Source organism: Triturus cristatus, chromosome 7 (genome assembly GCF_964204655.1).
Source record: "Triturus cristatus chromosome 7, aTriCri1.1, whole genome shotgun sequence".
In the NCBI taxonomy this organism is placed as follows: domain Eukaryota; kingdom Metazoa; phylum Chordata; class Amphibia; order Caudata; family Salamandridae; genus Triturus; species Triturus cristatus.
In genome coordinates, this window is record NC_140590.1 from 1411748469 (window position 1) to 1411769670 (window position 21202).

Genomic DNA, 21202 nt, shown 5'->3' on the forward strand with positions numbered 1-21202 from the left:
TTTCCTTCACTTGCCGTCCAAGTAGTACATGACTGGCGCATTTTTATTCTTCCTATCTTTAGGCTTTTATTCAGTGCAGCCATGCCCCTCGCATTTGTTGTTGACTACAAGAAACCGGCTGCCGCCGGTATCAGGTCACTGTACACACACACTGCGCATTTCACTTCCTCAGCCGCCGGCCCTTCAGCGCTTTTTACCAATTTATGCGAGAAATTGCACAATTGCTCTAACACAGTCTGTGCCCCTCCCCTCCAGTTCGTGTGTGGAAGGCGTGCCCCAGAGCAACTGTATGTTCAGAAAGGCTTCTCCACACAGTTCGACTTTACTGAGAGCGTCGTGTAGAGTGCTGCGAAGTGTGTGCTTTATAGCTCCACCCGAAGCTGCCTCATTTGGGTGGTGTTTGCCGCTTCTGTGAAGTCTCATCGATAAATCACAGCTTTGCTGCAAGGAACAAAAATACACTGCCCGTTATATTTGGTTGTGAGTGCACGTGCTGGCAAGCAGAAGGAGGCGTGGCGCCAGCAGAGATGCAACATTGTAATACTTCCTTAGTGCATCTGCAGTGGGGACTCTGCGGTTAAAGAGTTCAGCTGCATAGGATCTCTGCACATTGTTTACAATCGGGTTGTAATTGTCGATTCCGGGCAGTGGGGGAGGGGAGAATGCCCCCCTTCAGCTCAGCGCTGCACTGTAATAAATAACAGAGTGAATGGCGACGCTACATCTCCAGGCTGCCTGAGCCCAGACCCCGTTTCCTAGGAGCCAACAGGTAAGTTAATCTACAGCCATACTGACATTAAAATTACACTATGCGTTACTCCCCCCGAAACGGGCTAAAATACGTTGTATTTAAAGCACCGATTTGGAATTATAGTTTTAACTTGCGGGGCTAACGAACTTCCTAGTGGGTGGCACACCTTAATAGAGCGCGGGATACAATAAATGGCATTTTTCCCTTGGATTTGAGCTCGAGTTGCTTAATGACGGAATTGAGTATCTAGACTATCTCACATGTATAAAGTGTTATACATTTCAGTCTCTGTTATATCAATTGATTTGTAAAATTACGGTTTTAATTAACTGTAAAAATTGTTTACATAAATGTTTTAGATTGGAACGCTGCCCGGAAAAGAAACAGAATCGTGTGTTTAAATGATGAATTTTAATGTAAACAAACGGAAGTGAGGTTACAAATGTCAACTGTAAAATTAATAACTAAACACAATTAACGCTGGTGTAGTAAATACATTAAACCGTATTTGTAATGCTTTACATGAGTGGAATTGAGACATGTCTAAATTATTGTTAATACAGTTGCCTATATTGCATCTCACCTATGGCCGGTAAATCCAATCAAGCATATAATCGAATCAATAAATTGAGTGCAGTGGGTGGGTGGCTGGGAGGAGCCTCACAGTTCATGATGTCCCCTTAATAAAGAAGGGATTTTCCTGCTGGGGTGACTCCGTGTGATTTCCGCCCACAGTCCTGTCCGCGCGCTCTGATTATAGGACAGACCCCGGGAGCACGAAGTTCACACGCCGCCTGGTCACTTTCATCCCAGAGACAACTACAATTCCCAGTGCGCCCTGCGGCGGATCCATGAATGGCACCTCTTTTGAATAATCAAGGGAAGCTCCTGGAGCCAGGCCAATCAGCTGTCAGGGAGCCGTGATAAATCGCAATGCATTATTGATAATCATAATTAGTCTGACATGCGCGGTCCCGGTGAAGGGGGCGACTTCCCAACTCGTGGAATCTGCGGCTGTGAGCCGGGGCAGTGCTGCTGCTGGGGGGCAGCACCCGATGCGGCTGGAAGCATCATGTCCAGGCGCAAGCAGGCCAAGCCGCAGCACCTGCACTCCGAGGCACCGGAGCCGGCCGCTGGGGGTGAGTACGGGCGAGGCGACTGGACCTGTGGATGCGCTCAGGTGGCATGAAAGTACTTTATACAGTTTATGAAGCTGGAGGGTTTTCAGGATCGTGACCTCCCAACTAACCCCTGCACTATGACCGTATTTTACTATAAATTTGAATTTTGTGTGAAATGTGCTATTATCGATCGAGTTTAGAAAAAATATGTTCATACAAATTAAATGTAAGAAAATTAAAAAAAAAAAAAAAATCTGCATGGCAGTGTTATGATGGTAGTTGAAGTGACCGCTTATTTATTTTTTTGTTTTATTGTAAGTACGTGTGAAGAGGGGTCTGGTGAGTTTTTGTTCGAGCAGAGCACGGGGACTACTGTCACGGTGCGCTGCTGCTCGCTGTTGACCCCGGGATCCGGGTGGACACCGTACATTCAGGGGGTAGACTCTGGACGGATAGCTTCTTTTGTAAACTTCGCTCCTGCGCTAAGGCGCCCCCACAGCCAGCACCCGAAACCTCCCCTCCCCACCATCTACAAGTTCCCCTTCTCGGGTTCTGGGCACCCTCCGATCGCCATCGCCCTGGGACCTCTGTTGCCTCCCTGACCTCCAGCCATCTTTGATTTCCGACATCCTAAAATAGCCACATGAGCGGATGGTCTGCGGGTCGAGATTCCGCGGGGGTCTTGGGGCATTGCCAGGGGGTGACATCCGCCACAGTTCATACCAACCTGGGGGAGCGAGAGAAGATCTGGTAACCCTTATTGGCTACGACCCTCTTGTATATTTTTTGTATATATTTGGTTGTGATCGTTTTCTATTAACCTGGTAGTTGTATTGTAACGCACATGCATCCTCTCAATGCTGGACTTTTTTTTTTTTTTTTTTTTTTTTTTGCATTTGGTTGTTATCGTTTTATATTAACCTAGTAGTTTTATTGTAACGCACATGCATCCATTCTCTCAACGCTGGACTTTTGATAATCTGCAGATAAAAGCTATAAAGTGACTGCTACAATCTAACATCGCATATATGTTGTACTGTTTAACTGCATTTGTGCGTATTTTTAGTCTACCGTTTATGGGTGCAGTATTAATGAATTCATAGAGCGCCAATAACTCCGACTCGAGGCGCTATAGATAAACATCAACACTTAATAGGAGCACTTTCGTGTAAGGCTTTTCATAAATCCGCGAAGTTTTAAGTGTACGTGTACCATTGTATCCGGGAGGTTGTATGTTGAACACACTTACAGTGCTGGTTCCTACAAGCACCACTTACGTGTGTGTTTGAAATGCCATTGTTTCAAAGTTTAGCTGTGCACAAGCTAGTTCGATCTGGTGTTGATCAGACCAGGCTTTGTAATTTGCTGGTTCAGGCTAGGACCGGTTTTAGGGCCGGAGATTGAGAAAATATGGAGTAACATGGGGTGGGTCGGGATTACAGGGGTGGGGTGACTGGGGGTGAGGGGGAGGGTCACGGGAGTTCATTCAGCGAAGCGGAAATGTTTCCTATTATTTCCCTCTGGGTTTATTGGCCATTTTCGTTTTATTGTAATTTGACATAAAATGGCAACGAGAGTAAAAGCGATTAATCTGAAATATTATTGGGTGCTAGGATCCCGCAGTTGCAAATATTTTGTTGATTTTCCATTGTGCTCAGTGGGTCAGCTTCCCTCCTCCATCAGACATCTGCATGCTTGAAGGTCCGGTTAATGGCGTTGGGTGAAACAACAGGCTGCAGAAGGCAATAAATTGCATGTTTAATGCATGACTTTTTTTTTTTTTCCTCCTTCTTCTTTTCCGCTTTCTACGTGTGGTTTGGATGAGGCAGGGCAGGAGAGGGTAATGTTTATAAATGTAAATAGCAACCCGCGGTGGGAGATTCACCCCTTGGAGCCGGAGAAGACTGGTTAACTATTTTTTTGTCATGAACTGGACCTCCCATGGCGGGCTATTGAAGCCCCGCCAGGCAGACCCGAATACACTACTTTATTCACGTCCTAAAGTGAGTGCGACGGAAACTCGCTTATTTTCAGCATCTTCATTTTAAATTGCGCTCTACAAGTAACACTCGCTCTCAAAAAACACTATTTGAAGACGGTCTGGCCTGAAACTTTTCCAGTCTGCTTATTAAAACTATTTTCGGTTCAAACCTGGTATATATATTTTTTAACTCATCGATTCCCCTTTATTATTAGGTTATCAGTTGCTTTTTTTTTCTTCTACTCGTTGCTGTATCTGACTAGTATGGTAGCTTGTGGGAAATAGATTGCGTTCTGGCGCCACCTAGCGGCTAGCTTGTTTACAGTCAGATACGTATTGTTTCCTAATGTGTGACCCTTCCTGGTGTTAGTAAATTAGCGTTTGAAAGGGTTTTGGCTGAGGGTCCCCGTGCCGTGAACACAGGTATAGTATGAGATATTTACATTTTGCGTAGCTTCTCAACTCAAAACGCTTCTAGTTTATATGCAAGTACTATATATGCGTAAGTGGAATACAAACATCCAAAACGCCCGTTTTAAAGTTTTTTTTTTTTTTTCCTCCCTCAGTTTTCAAAATACGTCTCCTCGTGGAAGATATAACACACCTGCGATTGGCGCTCGGTACATTAGTACAGCAAATCGGTTATTTTTGTCTTGTGGTTGTTTTATTTTTGGCTCGATTTCGCATGTAGTTTACTGTTCGACCAGTTGCATGCTTTAGTTGTGCCTGGGATTTTAGTGTTTGAGGAGAGAGAGAGAGTGAGAGAAACGGATTGAAAACCTGAATATTTTAGTGGGAGCTGTGGGGACTGGTGTGATCCTGGGGTCTGCTTTTGTTCCACTAGCGGGACACATCACAACCTTCCACATCTGCTATGGTATGTTAAAGTCTAGACTGCATTGCAGGTCTTCGATCAGACTGGTGCCTTCTGTGGACACATCGGGTGGGGGAGGGTGGGCAGTCCACAGAAGCGTGCAAATCATTGGCCCCGCCTCTGATAAGTAACATGAACTCGCGAATACTGCCATCAAAAGATCCCACTTCGTGAGGGCGCTTCTGTCGGCGCTATTGTATTTTCAGTCAGCATTCAAACATGCTGGGACTTTTACCCCCACAACAAAAAGGTAACATTAAATCTAGACCTATTAACATTACAGATGCTGTCCTGGTTTCCAAAGTCCGCGTATGACTGGCTGCTCCAGTACAGGATTTTTCTTTGCATTCTGGGACTCGTAGTCCCGGGATGCTGAGGTCTAAGGAGCTGCCAGAATAAGCAGTTCTAAAGCTAGACGGCCTGTGGTGCAAAATCTCAGCGCATATTGGGCTAATGGCGTGGGGTTTTATCTTTACTTCACAACCCGGACGCGCACCTTGGCCAAACTACATTAGCAGAAAAGTATTCTCGATTCTGTTGCTCATAACAAGCAAGAGGTCGCTAGTCGGGTGGGGTACGGTAAACAGCTGTATGTGTCAACCTTCCCTCAAAAATAAAACGCTGACCAGCAAAGGAATACAGCTAGAGGCTTAGCATGTCGGCCAATGGTGGCAGCAGTTCGTGAAGTCGCAGTATGAAAGAGCAGGGACTCACTATTCCGAGACACCTGTTTCCCACTGAAAAATGCTGTTACTCAGAGGTACAGGTTCTGTGCACCTGCCCAATTGCCTCAAGTGGTCTCTGGGACCCCTTCGCAAAGGCAGAAGCTGTGGGGGGGCGGGGGGGGGGTAAAGCATTTTGCCCCCAGGAGCAGTTCTGTTATGTTGCCTCACGCGACTTGCGCATGCGTAGTTGCCGTTACTGGCTGCCCAATAGTACACATTGTGGGGGCGTTAATGGTCGCATGTCTCGAACACGTGTAACCGAACCCCTCTTGTACTGCTCCGCTCTCGTGTTCGCCAGCGGCACCGTGGGGCGTTTCAACATGACTGTTGCTGCCGCCCCACACCCCCACCCTTCTGCCTGCTGTGGGTGGTAAGTTGCTGTCGGGCATCTCACAATTGGGGTCCTCACGCAGTTGACCTTGGCAGCGGGCCCTGGTATGTTTAGCCTCGCCCTAAACACCGTATTAGTGTTAAGTGCGGTGTAGAAGGGCTGAAGAACAAGTCTCCAGGTGCTGCTCGGTTTATTATGCCTCTGTTGACGTTTTTTTTAAATTCAGTGAGCCTTTGTGGATGCCTCTGACTTGTAAATGGCAGCGCGCGCTCCGAAGTAGCCTTACACAGGGCCCTAGTATCTGTAATACCCTGTTCCACCGGATATTGCAACGTATTGGAAGCAACGGACTTCTGGGATATGGACATTCCCGCCTGTAAGTACTATTATTGAATTTACACCGCGTGTTACGTCACAGGCCAGAATACTTGGGCGCGCTTGTCGCACTTTTTCAGTACTGTGGTAACAATAATTGATGGGTAGATATTGGTGAACCGTGTGCGTAAGTGAATTGGTATATACGGTTTTGATTCCCATGCGCCTTTTAGTTCTACTCTAACCTCCCCCCGCCCTTTCCCGCATAATAATAAAGCACAGGGGGTTGTATATTCGCTCATGTAGTACGTGGCTACATTTTGAAATAGTTTGAATGTAGAAGCAGTCAAACCTTACTTCACCACAATTTGGAAAGTCATTTAAAACTGGGCTAGGATCTAGCAAACACAACCGTGGATGTGTACAAAAAATACAATATTTTTTAAATGTATTCCTTCTTTAGTCCACAGCAGACCTCTACATTTATTGACCCAGTACAAAGCGTCGCGAGGGAGGGTCGGGGCATGCGCACTGCTTTGGCCAGACGCCCGAGTTAAACTGCTCCGCTTGGCAGCGGCCTCCGCACAGATGTTGCCTTGGTGTTCAGCACGAGGCCCAGCGGGTGTCTGCTGCCCTAATCTGAAAAGATTTGACACGGTGTTTAGCAACTTTGTTTCTTGAAACTCTTTAAAAACTGTAGCAAAAGGTTAATCCGGCAAGGGATTTGGAAACCCTTTCGAAAGAAGAGAAGGAAATGTATTTTCTTCCCTTGCTGAATCTATGAAATCGTTTCCCTTTTTTTTTTTTCTTCATATATCGGAGATGTGTGCCCTAAAGCTACTCCCTGGTTATATTAGAACGTTTATGCACTTTTTCAATAGGGGGGGAAGTCCGGAGTTTATACATGGGCTGTTGATGTTATAGTTAAAGGATCGCTTCTGTTTTAGACCTATCGTTTTATACTGGAGAAAACTCTACTTAAACATGCCCCACTGGAAGTTTTGATTTGCATTTGCCATAATAAATATTTTTATATAATTTCTTTTAATTTTTTTTTTTTTTTTTTTTTTACAAGCCATGGGTATAGCAATAACGAGGGAAAAAAATAATCACGGTGAACCTTCTCTGAATAGTTTTGTGTATTTAACCTCATCGAACCATTGAGACTGCAGTCACTTCGATGGCAGATCGCCTGTATCAACGCAACCCCCCCTGCAAAAGTATTTATTACACATAAGGATGGCAACACCTCTCCCCTCCGCATTCATGGTGGACTCTTGCTCTTGTCTGGCTATAAGTTGTAAGATACGATGTTGGGATGGCCTCTGGCTCCTCCCTTTTCCTTTGAGAAGTTGGCTGCAGTGCTTGGTTTGCCAACTGTAAACACCAACCTCATTTGCAATTATATAGAGTTTTTTTGCCTGCTTTTCCCATTTGGTTGTGATTGCATCTGAAAGCCCTGCTGAGTTTTACTGCATTCTTCTGACTCATTGGATATCAGATGCTGGGAGATAACATTCCACAGACTGAGTGGAGAGATGAAGAAAACAGAAGGTTTTGGGTGTCTATCAATCATTGCTGAGAACATGAGCCGTTCCAATTGTTTCCTTATTTTTAAACCTCCCCTTAACACGCCCTTTTATTCCGCCTCTGGAGGGGGGGGGGGAGGTAACTAGGTAACTTTGTGTACATAAAGGGGCAGATTTATGAGCCCCTTGCGCCACTTTTGCGTCACTTTTAACATGGGAAAAGTGACGCAAAAGTGGCGCAAGGGGCTCATAAATCTGCCCCAAAGTATCCAGTTGGTCGTCCTTTATAAGTTTCACTTGTGGAGGCTATAATAATTAGAGAAGAAAAATGCATATACGTGGGCAAGCACGCATGCCCAAATGAGTATTTGTGTGGTGTGTGGGGTCTTTTTTTTTTTTTTTTTTTTTTTTTTTTTTGTTTTTTTTGTTGTTGTTGTTGTATGCGTTAATTGGATGCATGGTACGCGTGTGAAAGGATTGTCATTTGCGAGTGGACGTCTGGATATGATCGTTGGCAGGAGACACTGGTGAAACACTATTTTAGCTCCCACAATGTGTACAAGCTTTCAGTGCACGTGGTGGTTGGAGTGGAACATTGGACAGTGTGTGGAGGGGGTGCCACAAACTTACAGAAACCCATCCAAGAAGGTTTTGACCGCGTTTGCCTGTCCTCCAAACTCGCTTCCACAGCTGGGACATGTTTGTCACTTGCAGATTATTTGAAACCACTGGGGTGCTAAATTGTTCTCGGTGGACAAGTTTGTCCTGCAAGTGGTAACAGTGCGGTTGGTGGCGTGGAACCCCTGTCTTGTAAAGGTGCGGGGTGCTGAGCAGTGCCTGGCAGTGGTGTTACCCTTCTGATTGCCCCCACCCTCCAACAAAACCAAATTAATTTCACGCTGGCCCCTGCCACTGTGGGCATTTTGATGGAACACTACTGTCATTAACAACAACACACTCCCACCTTTTGCCTTAAGCATTTTCATCCCTATAACTTTTTTTTGGATCAGGAAAAATGCACATACTCTGTAGATACTGTCGAGGGTGCTCAACTTCTTCCTTGTTAACGCCGCGCGTCAAGTGCAACAAGCATTGTAGGCTACACTACACGTAAAGTGGTTGGTTGTGTGTGTTGATTTCATTTTGACCAGCTAACTACATCCTTAAATTATGGGACCCATCCACACTTGCTTGACTTCTACTCGTGTGCTGCAGAGCCCACAAGGTTACCAGCCTAGAGCAACGCACCTACATATGGTTAAGGAATCCATACTGTATCTATAAGACTCAAACACCAGGGAAACAGCAGGACACGAGCATAAGTCATAGAAACAAGGAAACGTGATTTCAATAACCAACAGGAAATTAGTATCGCAGGACAGAACTGTTGAAAAGGACTAAGAACCATTGATGTTATATACTACAGAACCGTTTTTTAATACATCGCTTCGTGCCGCCATTTTGAGGTGCTAATCTCAATATTAATGGTGTAGCATATGGGGATTCACCAGGAAACTGGGCCTAGTGACGTGCTCGCACACTAGTCCTAGAGCCACAAACAATACCCTACATTATCGTCCGAGTAAAATCCTGTCTTTAACGGCATGTTATTTTGTGTCGCCAACATCTAAGCTTGTTTCATCTTACCACCATCCTCCACTGTCGTAGCTTTCTTCGGGTGCTGGTTTTGAAACCCATTGTTTTCAGGCACTTAGTGTGGCTGTGGTTCAAACTCTAATGTGGTAAGTCCTATTGTTACCCAAAAACTTTCTAACCAGAGAATGGTCTGGTTTGAAAATGTTTTGGATAACATTGTAACTATAAATGTAGTGCATGAGTAACTGGAAACGGCATGTCAGACTTTCCGGACGATTAAAATACATAAGCCATGGTGGGTTACTGAGTGGTGAGCTAGACAGTGAAAAATTTCTTTCGTACCTCGGGTTTGTGACAGCAAAACACCCATCTTAAGTACTTTAAGATGCCAACCAGTAGTTCGGAGCATTAATTGAAACACCCTGTCAATTGTAACACACTTGGTTCAGCACCCTGTAATCACTTATAAAATCATATCATAGACCATGTGCACATGGTCTATGATATGATTATAAGTGATTACAGGGTGCGGAACCAAGTGTGTTATGTTTTAATGGGATTTTTATCCTATTTGGGAGTATAAAGGGAAGTGCTTCTAGGTTCCTTGCACTTAATGCTAATAGACATAAATTGTCTCACTTGGAGACTTGTATTGTCAGGTGCGGTTTGCTATAGCCTCTTCCCCATTCTTGGTGTGTATAAAACCGTGTCAATTGTGTTTACATGAGGATATACCACGGTCTGGTTGGTCATAAGTGAATAAACAGACCATGTTATATTTTGTCCTGTGTCTATCCATGCAGTCGTTTTTTTTTTTATCCTTTAAACAAGTGCTTGCTGTATAATAAAAATAAATCATGTTAATGCTGAGTCAAGTAAACAGCAGCCCAGTGCTGTTTTTGTCCTGCGAGCCCCTTGTAAAGATCAGGAGGGCCGCATGCGGCCCCCGGGCCGTACTTTGAGTATGACTGCCCTATAGGAAACTAGTTTCTCATACGCCCACGCCTAACACTGGCAAACAGGCTTATTATATCGTAGAAATGAAGTGTGCTAGTTGAACTGGTGTGCTAGGGAGAGTGGGGGCGTTTATGTTCCATGCAGCCTTGGAGGGGGCTCATGAAACTATATAATGTGAGTGGCTGACAGCACCAGCAGGGTCCTGGTGAAGCTGTATAAAGATGTATTTGGAGCCACAAAGAATATCGGTGTAAGAATTGATAGCAGTGGATACCAGTAGGGTGTTCAAAGTATCTATAGCAGGTGTCTCCAGCCAGTCGATCACGAGCTGCCAGTAGCTCACAGTACCCTTCCGAGTATCTCCCAGCCTTGAGTTCATTTTTAACTACGAAATGCAATAACTTGTTGCTTTCCTTTTTATTTAAGGAAAGGCTTTCTTTATTTTACATTATTAACCTGCAGAGAATGATAATGAGCAGTGCTCCACTTAGATTTATGACCCATGTGGGTCTCAGAGGTTCAGAACTGAAGTTCTTTAAAAGTGAAATACATCAGAAGTCTTTCTCCGCTCAATATTGGAGCAGGAGAACAACATATTTTGAGATGTTTTTAAATGAGAGAAAATTAAAACGAAGGGTTAACTTTATCATTAAGTTAACCCTTCGTTTTAATTTTCTTCCTTTTCTAAGTGTCACATTTACACACAGCAGGCATCTTGCTCCCTGTGGCTGGTAGATAGTCCCATACCTATACCAAAAAGTAGTCCTTTTTATTTTAAATGGGAGGCATTTAAAGTGAAGGATGTTTCTATGAAACATTGTCTTAATGTGTGTCTCAGCTTTAAATTCAGTCCTAATATTTTCATGAACCATGTTTTGTGTTTTTTTTTTTTTCACTTTAAATTCCTCACATTTAAACAAATAACTATTTTCCTGTTATAAATATGGCACCATGTCTACGGGCCACTGGGAATAATATGTCTGCTGTTTGTAAAGACACTTTGACATGGGAGAAACTTAAAATGAGTTTTATGTAATGCATATAAACACAAAGCTAACTCTTGAGCTGAATTTTCTCCCATTTCAAAGTTTTGCATTTTTGACGCAGCATGCAACTCGGTTGCAGGGGCTGGTAAACACGCTGCCATATTTATGACTGAAAAATACAGCCATGTTTCTTTTAAATGGGAGGAATTTTAAGTGCAGTCAAATGTTCAGCAAACCTGTTCTTAACATTTTCTGCACTTTAAAATTTCTCCCATTTAAATGTTTGTGTTGTACTTTTAACTGTGCCACATATGGTGAAACGCATGCCCTGTGCCACAAGTACATACGATACAAGCTCTTTGTCACCCATACACACACCCCATTTGTTCTCGCACATCTTCATGTGTCCCCACAGACCATGCACTCACTGACTCACATGGCAGCCTAGCCTAATACTACTAGTCTCAGTATTTTGTTAAAACCATAATATTGGGCTCCCTGGAAATTAGGTTGAAAGTTTACGAACCTGGGCGAGGGGGTGTCTATTAACAATGCTAAAGCTAGTTATTAGGCCTTCAGTAGTTCACAACAATTTCCACTGATTAGAAGTAGCTCTCATTTCAGAATAGATCAGAGATCCCCGGTCTAGGGTGTTCTGGATTAGCAATCAGATGAGTAATTTAAGTGAGACTTGCACAAAATGGAAAATGTGTTCAGGATTTGGTGCCGGCCCAATTTTAGTGTGCTTTCCCTGATATTCTCCTTTGTTTCTTTCAGGTGAACCAAATGAGAGCAGACCAGACAGCGATTGCACAATGAGCACGAAGAGGTGCAGAATGGAAGAGAATCACACCTGCGAGAGGTGTTTTGCTGAGTTCTTTGATCTGTCCCAGTTCATTCAGCATAAGAAAAGTTGTACCAAGACCACACCCGTGCTGACCCCGAATTACCATGAAGAAGCGCCATGCACTGAGGATCTCCCAATCACTTCTCCCAGTCATTTGCCTAATGGTATGAACAGTCCAGGCGCTAGTGACCTCCAGCTTGAGCGGTCCAATATGGCAGTGGCGAATGTGAAAGAAGAATCTTCCCCCACTCCGATCTCATCTGAAGGGAGCGCGTATCGGAATGTGTCGCCACCATTGCACCAGTCTCCACCTGCCCTCAGCCGCCTGCCAAAACCAAAGGTGCCGAACACTAATGTAACTTTGCAGACTATAAAAGGCACAAAGGTGGCGGTGAATCAGCATACAGCAGATACAATTTCAGCATCGGCAGCGAGTCTTAATGCAATTCCTCTGATCCTTGAACAACTTGTGTGCCTGCAGCAGCAACAACTTCAACAGATTCAGCTGACCGAGCAAATTCGCATCCAAATTGCAATGATGGCCCCTCATGCCTTACACCCATCTGTTGCAGCTGCTTCCGACCCTCTTAAAGCATTGGGTGCTCACCTGTCTCAGCAGCTGTCTGCTGCAGTTGCTCTTATGGGACAGAAAGCTGGTAACCAAAGTCTATCACTGGAAGCCTTAAGACAGATGAAAGTACCAGTTACGAGCACAAGTGTGCCGTCCCTTAGTACAAGGCCTGCTGGACTCCCTTCATCCTTGTTCAAGCAGGAGTCTAATAGAACTATCCAAAGTAGTGTTCCACGATTTCCAAACCCTATGCTACCTCAGTCACCAAGCTTTGTTCTCTCTCAGAATCCACTTCCCTCCACTATAGACTCTTCGCGGAAAGGTAAGCCTCCAAACATCAGTGTGTCTGACCAGAAAGCAAACGCCGAAGAATCATTTTTTAGACATAAATGCAAGTTTTGTGGTAAGGTTTTTGGCAATGATAGTGCTTTACAAATACACCTTCGTTCTCATACTGGTGAAAGACCTTTCAAGTGTAATATTTGCGGCAATCGTTTTACAACTAAAGGAAACCTTAAAGTTCATTTTCAGCGCCACCGAGACAAATATCCCCATATTAGAATGAATCCGTACCCAGTACCTGAGCATCTTGATAATGTTCCAACCCCCAATGGCATACCTTATGGAATGTCTGTGCCCATGGATGAATCCAATGTAATTGCAGATATTAAGCCTATGTTAACTCCTCTGCCCATTGGTTTGCATCTTTCCCAGAATGCTCCACTCATTGCAGGCGTGAAGGATTCTTTGGGTGGTTCACTCTCGAACAATGTTGTGTCCAGACCATCTTCTGGAAGTGAAGGTGGGTCATCCTCTGGAGCAGCCAGTAATCCTTCTTCTACCGAGCAGCAGAACTTTAATCCACCCCAAGCTAATGGCTTTTTTAGTGGATTTAATATAAATGACCAAGCATCTGAGACATCAAAGCTGCAGCAACTTGTTGAGAACATTGACCGATCCACAAGGGATCCTAATGAATGTTTGATCTGCCACAGGGTGCTTAGTTGTCAAAGTTCTCTAAAAATGCATTACCGTATTCACACCGGAGAAAGGCCATTTAAGTGCAAACTCTGTGGTCGGGCTTTTTCAACCAAAGGTAATCTCAAAACTCACTATGGTGTTCACCGTGCAAATACCCCTTTAAAAATGCAACATTCTTGCCCAATTTGCCAGAAAAAATTCACAAATGCAGTAGTTCTACAACAGCATATCCGCATGCACATGGGTGGACAAATTCCCAATACACCTCTCCCAGAAGGGGCAAGTGAAAATACAGACTGTGGTCGTTCTCTCTCTAGTGAGAAGAATGTTGTTCTAAATAACAGTTTCACTGATGACCACCTGGAAGAGCTTGATTTAGATGACCCTAACTTTCCAGATGCTCAGAGTCGTGCTTTGAAGCCGCCAAGCCCGAATAGTGAGTCTCGCACGCAAACTCCTCCAGGGGTTTTGTCTAGTATAGCAGAGCTACAGCAACAAATAAACATTGTGAATTCCTCCCTGAACTTACTAAGACAAAACAGTAGCAAATCAAGTGGTATTGGATCACCAGATAGTGATGGCATGACAAATGATTCAATATCTTTTGAGGGAGATCACGAGTTTCAAAATGGCAGAAGTCCAACTGCATCGGACCCTACATCATTTTCTGTGCCTTCACCACCCACCAACCACCATGGAAGCGTGACCTCCAAAACCGCTGTATTCAATGGGCACAAGTTTGAGGTTGGTTTACCTGCCCAGTTGAGTTCTGAAATTCGCTCTCTGGACCGCCCCCTGGGGAACTCTCTGGACCGCCCCCTGGGGAACTCTCTGGACCGCCCCCTGGGGAACTCTCTGGACCGCCCCCTGGGGAACTCTCTGGACCGCCCCCTGGGGAACTCTCTGGACCGCCCCCTGGGGAACTCTCTGGACCGCCCCCTGGGGAACTCGCTGGACCGCCCCCTGGGGAACTCGCTGGACCGCCCCCTGGGGAACTCGCTGGACCACACCCCAGATCACCCTGTGGATTGCCACATGGACTCTTCTATGGAAAATCACATGGATAACTCTATGGACGATTCAATCGATAACTCAATGTATCCAGATGGCGAAGGTGCATTGGATCTTACTTCTGCCAATGTCAGCAAGAGGATCATAAAAGAAGAACCTGGATTGTATTTTTCAAATGGAGACTATGGTGAGTTCCCATTAAATATTTGGTGGTTTGACATATATTATCTGGATTAAAAAAATTGTAAGAGGTGTATGTCTGTCAGAATGTCTACTGTTTATAGTTTGGTGATGAATGTGGTGCTTGTTGCCCTGTACACAGCCCAACGCCACAAGCCAATTTAAAAACATTTCTTGTCAGACTGTTGTATTCTTGGAATTCTTAGCGCTGTAACCTCCCAATTTTTGAAGAGATCTGTACCTTTTGAAACTCTATAGCTACTTTGAGTAGATTAGCGACAAAGGAGGGTGGGTACATTTAATTCTATTTTTTCCCTTTATTGGCAAACGCATTGTGATCTTTTTAGTTCTACTATATCTTAACATCCACACTGCATTCACAATTTTTCTGGATTTGTGTAGTGGTCCAACACTTTACAGGCAATTTTGACTAGTGTCCCTTTCCTAAACGGACAACTAATTTTGAAGCATGGATAGGTAATGTCAGTCAGAAACAACTCTGTATTTCTTATGTCAATTGGTTATAATGATGTATAATTGACTTAAATTCTGAACCACTGACTTCCTAGCAAAGTACACTATTAAACTTTCTTTGAGGTTATTCACATCATTTAAATGAGTAATGCCTCCTATGGGCAGTCGTGTAACTTGAGATTTCTTGTTGCAGGGAGGAGTAGTGCTCCGGGCTTCTTTCCTCAAGTTCCACCAGCACTCATAAAATTGGAGCCCTCATCTGATCGTCTGTTTGGTGATCGTTCTAGCTCGAATACCCAGCCAGCGAATTCATCTCGGTTGTCCCCACTACTGGTGCCCCCCCGTCGATCAGCTAAACAACACCTCTGCAATGCGTGTGGAAAGAATTTTTCTTCTGCAAGTGCTCTTCAGATTCACGAGAGAACTCATACTGGTGAGAAGCCATTTGCCTGCACCATATGTGGGAGAGCTTTTACCACTAAAGGAAACCTAAAGGTAACCCCTCATTTCACTCTGTCAGATTCAGGGGGGGGGGGTGGAGTGGTGTAAGCTCTAGAATTGTGAACAGGCTTCAAGCTTTCAACCTAAAGTAAAAAGAGGCAGGGGAGGGTTGCAGAATTTCACTTTGCAGTAAAGAGTGGCTCAGGTAAGATCTCCAGTGGGTGGGAATTAAGTAGACTGTTAGCATTTGTATAGCTCACTTTAATGATAAGTGTGTTTGTGGACTTTTTCTTGTTAATGAATATTACAGACCATTATGTACATGGTTGGAAAGGGGTGTGGCTGAATGGTGCCTCGGGTGGGAGGTGTTTCCATGCTGCATGTGGTGCCTCTAGGAGTGTTCTAAGACACTTACTCTTAGATTTTCAACCGTGCACCCCTACTGAATCATTACTGGAATCTGGGGGCTCCCACTGAGTTATTACTGGGAGCCAGGGACCCCAGCTTAAACGAGTTTGATTCAAACCTCCAAGCAATATGCACAATTATAGAGAAGCATTCATCAAACGAATATACGAATGATTATTTAATTCACATTATATATATCTCTTAATGAGCACATTGGAGCTTTTCTAAATTCAATTGAGGTGACCCATTGTCCACAGCATATTCTGGTTGCTGTACATGTACTGCTCCCATAAATCAATCTGAGGATACTAACACAATTTTTAATCGCTAGTATTAAATTACTTCAATTCCTAGAACGTTTAAGAATTTTACTAATGCATACTTAATTTATATTTATTTTTTAAGCAACCATAGATCCCCCTGAGTAATAGTATATATGATAATATACATTTATTGTACAGCTTTCTTTGCTTCTCCAGTAGGCTTGTGCAGATGCCTATTGTGTGTGTGGAATGTCTTCACGCCCGATTCCACATAGGCGGCTAGTAGTAGACATTTTATTCTGCTTCCAATGTGGTAGGTGTAGAAGCGAAGTTAGATACCCAGACGAAATCTTAAAAATAAATGTCTCCTTAACTGTAAAGTTTAATCCTGCACTGAGATAGGGTTGTGGTTTCGCGGCAACATAATTGTTCAGTACAAACCAGCCGTGTGCCCTCTTCGCCAGTAATTGCTTGTTTTCCATTATGGAGCTCGCTTTGGTGACTAGTGATTTTTAGGTCTCGCCTGACCCAGCGCATGCGCTGGTCAGGCGAGACTTATTGAGAGGGCTCCAAAAAGTGCTACCAGGCCAGCCTAGAGCTAAGGTGCATGTGAGCGGGCCCGCGCGCCGCTTTTACCGTGATTACTTTCGCGGCCCCACGGCCGCTTTGATGTTTGATCGCGATCACTTTCGCGGCAGCACGGCCGCTTGGCATAGCCAATAGGTCTCGCTTTTGGGACCTTTATAAGTATTTAGTTATGCAACTGTTGCATAGTTAAACACTTATAAGATCCCAAAGGCGAGACCTGTTGGCTATTCCAATGCTTGTTTAAGCTAGCATGTGCAGCTGAGATCTCCCAGAAGGTCTGTATAACTAGCTGCTTTAAGGAATCATAAAGCTATGCTCTGGCTGATTATCTTTCTCGGAGTGACGTTCCACACAGAGATGCAGGTTAAGTGTGCTCAGCTCATCTGATCTTAAGCCAGCATTTTATAAATGCTCCCCCTTCTGGCCAAGGTCTGTCTCTCTAGACCAATTCTAATCTTATTTGTGCGGGGGAAGTGTATTTCGGGAGACCGAAGGTCATTCTGTATGTCCTGATTATGATGACGCTGTCCAGGGTGGTTGCATCTCTCCCTTACTGTGGCTCACTCCCATATGTTGCTTTTTGGGTGATTTTTGCTTGAAGTACCTGGAGTAAAGGGGTTAAAGTGGGGCCAGCCACCATCTTCAAGTATCTCCGTGCTAGCGCTACAGTGATGCCTCTTTTGTCTCGGGGCTTCTTTCTGAGGATTGAAAGATCCCTTGTTATCTGTGTTCACTCCTAGATACTTGTATTCTGCCACTGTCTTGGTGTACAAGTGCTAATGTAGTTTTCTCAGTTTGATATAGTTTATTGCCATGGTTTTCTTTATTTTTTTTTTTTTTCCCCAAGTTGACTTTTATGGCATTTTCCTGCGAATACTCTTGAGTGGCCGTACATGCTGCAATCCAACTTGTGTGCAGCTTATTAATACTAGGTCGTCCACATAGACTGGTTGAAAATGTTATGTGTTCCAATTTCAGAGCTTGCGACAGTCTTGTGGGCAGGTCAGCCAGGAAGAGATTGAACAGGGTGGGGGCGAGAACACAAACCTTTTTTTAACCCTTTGGTGGTAGGGATTCACCAGGAGAGGTGCGTCCCCGCTCTACTTTTGCCCAGGAGTCGGCATGCAGCAGGACTAGCTGCCTTAGGAGGGTTGAACGTTTTTTTTTTTTTTTTCTTTTTCCATTTGTTTAGCTTCCGACATAGTTTTGCTCGGTCAACATGATCAAAGGCTGAGTGGAAATCAATTAAACAAATTGATAGTGATTATTTTGCGTTTTTTGCAGCATAGGCATCCTGGACCTCCGCTGTTCTAAGGCATGTGCACAGTCAATGCGAAAAAGTGTGCCTGTTTGAAATGCATGTGAAGAGCTTTTAGGATTATATATGTGCCCTAATAGGCAGATGGAAAAACCTTCTGTGGCAATCAGACTTGATGCAGGGAAATGCTTCTGTTGGAAGGCATAGTGCTGTTACATTGGTTGTGTATATAATACTGACATAATGCCAATATGCCTTTGCATACTTCTAAATCCTGTTCTTTTCCCCGATGCGGGTAACCTAACTTATTATAGTTACATGGTTGACTTCAGTGGAGAGATTTGGGTGGGTGGTGTCCATCTCATGTGCTAAATGGCGAAATGTTGTAATTGTTGATTCCAACAATGTTTTTATTTCCTTCCTGTGTATGATAAATTTATGGGTTGTTATGTTTGTTCTCTTGAAGGTCCACGTTGGAACCCACATGTGGAATAATTCAGCCAGACGTGGTCGAAGGCTTTCCCTCGACAACACTGTTCCTGTTCTAGGGAATGAAACCAGAGTGCCGGAGATTTTTCCTAACGATATGGCGCCTCCTTCCATGAGCATCGATCCAGCAGTGTGGAACCAGTATGCTGCGGTGTTGACCAGTGGCTTGGCAATGAAGACCAATGAGATCTCCGTTATCCAAGGCGGTGGAATCCCCACCCTGCCAGTCAGCATTGGGGGTGGTTCAGTCATGAGCAGTGCCTCTGTCGCGATGGATGGCTCTCAGTCTGGCATGAGCCATACCAGCAGCTTGAACCACAATAGGATGAACCACACCCTATCTGAAATGGACACGGTTGGAGTTGACAACTTACAAAAGCGGCAGTTCCCTCGGTTTATGGAGGAAACCAACATTGCCGTTAGTTAAAGACAAGGAGGCCGGAGGCTTGAATGAACTAACCAATTCATATACATGTGTGTAAATATGTATATATTTTGAAGGAATTTAAGCTCCGACATTTTTCTATTGCTGTGTACAAACATTTGTGGTTGTATTTGTAAAGTTGGCCAGAGTACAATCATGACATTGCCTCGCAAAAAGAATAGAAGTTGCTTCTATCACAAAGATGCGGGTCTTGCGAAGGCTGTCTTGTGACTTATGACTTGAAGTTCTGTATTTTTCAAAGGTTAAACCTGTTTACCTCTTCGTTGTATGGAGTCTTTATATTTTTTGATGGAACTACTACCAGAGGCTTTGGGCAAAGCCTGTATTTCCTGGATAACTATTTAATTATGCGGGTATCCACTCTTGAATGTCTGCCACCCTTTTTAGAGCTAGAAATGTTCAACTCTTTTAAAAAAACTTTTATTTTTATTCTCCCCTCACAACCTTTTATTGTTTACATTTCCCCACTCTATGGACAGATTTACTAAAAGCGTGCCAACAATTGTTTTATCTCGCACATGGTGACATTCAGACCCAACAACCACCTGTTCACACCTCAAAAACCTTTCTTGATATTTTACGTTTAGTGTTAAGCCCTAGTAAGGGTGTTTGATAATCTACAAAAATCGTCAATTCCGCATTTAAGAAGATGATCTGATAGCCTTGCTCGAGTTCTACAAGCAATAATTGGATGTTCAAAAATTGCATTTGTCTGAAAAACGAAAAAAATCCGAAATTTATTGTAGCGAAGAAATAAGCATGCATTTTCGGAGAGCATTTCGTCCACGTGGCAGCTGCTTGGTTACTTGCCCAATAAGCAAATACTTCTTGCAAGTTTTTCTATGTAGGTTGAAGGGTGTTTATGTTTAAGAACATGTCTCTTTGTGGTGGAACTCTACAACTTGCTGACTAAAGAGATGGTTGATCTGTATTACCACATTGTGAGTTTTTTTTTTTTTCTTCTTTTATGTATTTAAGTTATCTACCTCATTTGTTCATGTAGCTTTAGTGCCTATTTCGTACTATGACCACTGTGTTGGACTTTATTTCAGCACAGGTTCCATGCACTGAAACCAAACCTTGTATTAGTAGGAGCTCCCAAGAGATATTAAGTATTTTCTGGGTTTGTTCTACACCTGTAAAATAGCTTCTAGGAATTATTTTTCTGAAGTTCACATCACAATGAGCCTTTTGGAAAACATCATTTTTTTTTCCACAGGGGAGTAGGGGTGGAATGTGGGAACCTTTTCCAAGTTGGTGTCTTGGATAGCTGGAACTGAATCTCTAATAACCAAAAATGCAAATCTTTTTGCACCTCGTTCTTGCTGTATGATCAAATTGCCAAGCTGTGCCTTTCCTGCTGAACTGTTTAATCCATTTACTCAAGAAGGCGGGTTTACATTTCAAAGATCAATATTCTGGAGATTTTCCTGGAGGCATTGTGAATGTATGTTTCTCTTTTTCTTTTTTCCCCAAGATGAAGTGTTCAGCACCTACTGAATGTATTATTGATGTTATTTCCCTTGACGTTTGAGAATAAATTTGGAAATTTTTTTTCACACTGGTAGAAGGCTTTTTTATTGGTTTTCTTCCTTTTTAAAAAAACACTTGTTCTAATATGTGATTACGTCTATATCAGGTGCAGTATAACTATCTTCTGAAATTTGAACCAGAAATGTTTTTTCTGCAGTGAGCAACCCTGCACACTTGAATGTTGGTGACATTTCTACAAAATAGAGGCAGGTGAATTCCTGAAAGAAAATTTTGGCATTGTACTAATTTTTTTTTTTTTTTGATTGTGTGAAGAAACTGCCAATTTTACATTTTGCCTACAAGTGAATCATCTGTTTGTAATGCTTCTTTCTCAATATGTATGCCGTGACATTGAAGAACAAGCATTGGCATACCCAATAGGTCTCGTCTTTGGGGCCTTATGAGTGTTTAACCATGCAACAGTTAATGTTGTTGCACCAAGGATGTTGTGCTGCATAACAAAATACTTATAAGGTCCCAAAAGCGAGACCTATTGGCCATGTCAATGCTTGTTGTACTTTTGAGGAGTAGGGTTGCTGGTACCAGA

At 43.6% G+C, this 21202-nt stretch overlaps 1 protein-coding gene across 4 annotated transcripts; it reads left to right on the plus strand.

Moving 5' to 3' along the window:
- Positions 1–430: 430 nt before the first annotated feature.
- SALL4 (spalt like transcription factor 4) lies at positions 431–20683 on the plus strand. 4 transcript variants are annotated; one of them, XM_085619136.1, is made up of 4 exons: positions 431–769; positions 11944–14763; positions 15424–15725; positions 18655–20683. In XM_085619136.1, exons 2-4 carry the CDS (start codon positions 11982–11984, stop codon positions 19102–19104), a joined length of 3534 nt encoding a protein of 1177 aa, XP_085475262.1. In that variant the 5' UTR covers positions 431–769; positions 11944–11981; the 3' UTR covers positions 19105–20683. The 4 variants fall into 4 exon arrangements, with proteins under 4 accessions (XP_085475262.1, XP_085475260.1, XP_085475263.1 ...); XM_085619134.1 differs by lacking the exon at positions 431–769 and adding an exon at positions 1573–1890; XM_085619137.1 differs by lacking the exon at positions 431–769 and adding an exon at positions 1573–1890 and having other exon boundaries at positions 15424–15663; positions 18655–18820.
- The last annotated feature ends 519 nt before the right edge of the window (positions 20684–21202 follow it).